This window comes from Perna viridis, chromosome 1, assembly GCF_037379345.1.
Source record: "Perna viridis isolate PV_CMFRI_1.1 ecotype Kerala chromosome 1, ASM3737934v1, whole genome shotgun sequence".
In the NCBI taxonomy this organism is placed as follows: Eukaryota; Metazoa; Mollusca; class Bivalvia; order Mytilida; family Mytilidae; genus Perna; species Perna viridis.
The window spans coordinates 38185765-38188113 of NC_142445.1; the positions used below are offsets into that span (position 1 = coordinate 38185765).

Genomic DNA, 2349 nt, shown 5'->3' on the forward strand with positions numbered 1-2349 from the left:
TTTTTTGTGTGTTTATGTATTTTTAGGTCAAGTTGACTGTTTATTTATTTATTTCTTTTTTTTTTGATGTAAGCTTATTAGACTTTCAATCACACTTAAGTTTTAAAATCATTTGATGAAGTATGAGCTGAAATACAATGTACTTGCATCTGTTACGGTCTACGTCATTGTGAAAAGTCGCAATTCTAGATACTAATAAGTTCAAAGATTTGGAGGCTAAATGGAAAGCTACGTTTGTTATTTCAAAAATGATAGATTTGAACATCAATAAAGTATATGAGGGCAAATACCCACGAAACATTTATAATGAAACAATATAAACTGGGTTAATGAGCACCTTCTACACCTATTCCAGCGGTTACATGGAATCATAAATAAAACTGCCTATAACTAAGTAAAACTGCCGCCGTTGTTTTCAGTTTTATTTCATAATTTAACAACTATATAGATGTCAACAATCAGTCTAATATTCTTCTCCTTCTTCCTCTCCCTCACCCTCAACGGAGTCAACACCGACTTCTTCGTAATCTTTCTCAAGAGCAGCCAAATCTTCTCTGGCTTCTGAGAATTCTCCTTCTTCCATACCTTCTCCGACGTACCAGTGGACGAAAGCTCTCTTGGCGTACATCAAGTCGAATTTGTGGTCAAGACGAGCCCAGGCCTCGGCTATGGCAGTTGTGTTGCTCAACATGCAGAGGGCACGCTGTACTTTGGCCAAGTCACCACCTGGTACAACAGTTGGTGGCTGGTAGTTGATTCCGACCTTGAATCCAGTTGGACACCAGTCGACGAACTGGATGGTTCTCTTGGTCTTGATGGTGGCAATGGCTGCATTGACATCCTTGGGGACGACATCACCTCTGTACAACATACAGCAGGCCATGTATTTTCCATGACGTGGGTCACATTTTACCATCTGATTGGCTGGCTCAAAGACGGCATTAGTGATTTCAGCAACAGAGAGTTGTTCATGGTAAGCCTTCTCGGCAGAGATGACTGGGGCGTATGTAGCCAGAGGGAAATGGATACGTGGGTAGGGTACCAAGTTGGTCTGGAACTCAGTCAAGTCGACATTCAATGCACCATCGAATCTAAGAGAAGCAGTGATTGAGCTTACGATTTGACCAATCAATCTGTTCAAGTTTGTGTAGGTTGGTCTTTCAATGTCCAAGTTACGTCTGCAGATGTCGTAAATAGCCTCGTTGTCAACCATGAAAGCGCAGTCGGAGTGTTCAAGGGTGGTGTGGGTGGTCAAGATGGAGTTGTATGGTTCGACGACGGCAGTTGAAACCTGGGGAGCTGGGTAGATGGCAAATTCCAGTTTGGATTTCTTTCCGTAGTCGACGCTGAGACGTTCCATGAGGAGGGATGTGAATCCAGATCCGGTACCACCACCGAAGGAGTGGAAGATGAGGAATCCCTGAAGACCGGTACATTGATCAGCCAACTTACGGATTCTGTCAAGGACCAAGTCGACGATTTCCTTTCCAATGGTGTAGTGACCTCTGGCATAGTTGTTAGCGGCATCTTCCTTTCCTGTGATCAGTTGCTCTGGGTGGAAAAGTTGTCTGTAGGTACCAGTTCTGACCTCATCTAAGGAATAGAAATAAGGATTTATAAATTACATGTATACGCTTATTCAATATACCAAAAAAATATAGCATTCCACAATTAAAGGTACGTTTGAAAGGCAGCATGAGTTAGTACACAGGGGCCTGCTGCCAATACCAAATATGCAGCCCGACTAGTATATAACCACAACCTAGTCCGGCTGCATATTTGATAGTGGGAGCAAGCCCCTGTGGTTAGTATTTAAAGTTTTGTTGGAATAAATATTTCAGTTTTTGGGACAAATGTTTGGAAATGATTTTACTTCTTTTTTTTTTAAATTGAGTTCTTTTTGGAGACTTACTTCTTTCTAGAATGCACCATTCCTTTAAATAAATTGCTACTTACACCATATTCTCACAACTAAATCTCTTTATAGAAATGAGCAAACGGAGCGACACTCGTCTTTTTCTCTAAAACGGGGAAAGACTGAATTCTAATAAAAAGGTTGAGAAAAATATACATTTGCTAGTCTCTTTAATCGTGTAATCCATGATAAACTCATTTTAAAATTCACACTTACCGACGACAGTTGGTTCCAAGTCGACAAAGACAGCTCTGGGTACGTGTTTGCCAGCACCAGTCTCGCTAAAGAAGGTGTTGAAAGAGTCGTCACCACCTCCAATGGTTTTGTCTGATGGCATCTGACCATCAGGCTGGATACCGTGTTCCAAACAGTACAACTCCCAGCAGGCATTTCCGACTTGAACTCCGGCCTGTCCGACGTGGATGGAGATACAT

The 2349-nt window shown here is 41.8% G+C and overlaps 1 protein-coding gene across 1 annotated transcript; it reads right to left on the reverse strand.

Annotated features, from left to right (window-relative positions):
• Positions 1-461: 461 nt before the first annotated feature.
• Positions 462-2349, reverse strand: LOC148628644 (tubulin alpha-1A chain-like). The gene is made up of 2 exons (XM_088591615.1): positions 2132-2349; positions 462-1593 (listed from the first exon to the last, which is right to left on the reverse strand). Exons 1-2 carry the CDS (start codon positions 2250-2252, stop codon positions 464-466), a joined length of 1251 nt encoding a protein of 416 aa, XP_088447741.1. The 5' UTR covers positions 2253-2349; the 3' UTR covers positions 462-463.

What these genes read in the sequence shown, in the direction of transcription:
- LOC148628644 (XM_088591615.1), bottom strand. Translation starts at nt 2,252, where the DNA reads ATGCCATCAGACAAAACCATTGGAGGTGGTGACGACTCTTTCAACACC. An exon ending in CTTGGAACCAACTGTCGTCG is followed by an intron (nt 1,594 to 2,131) that starts GTAAGTGTGAAT and finishes TCTATTCCTTAG; the next exon opens with ATGAGGTCAGAACTGGTACC.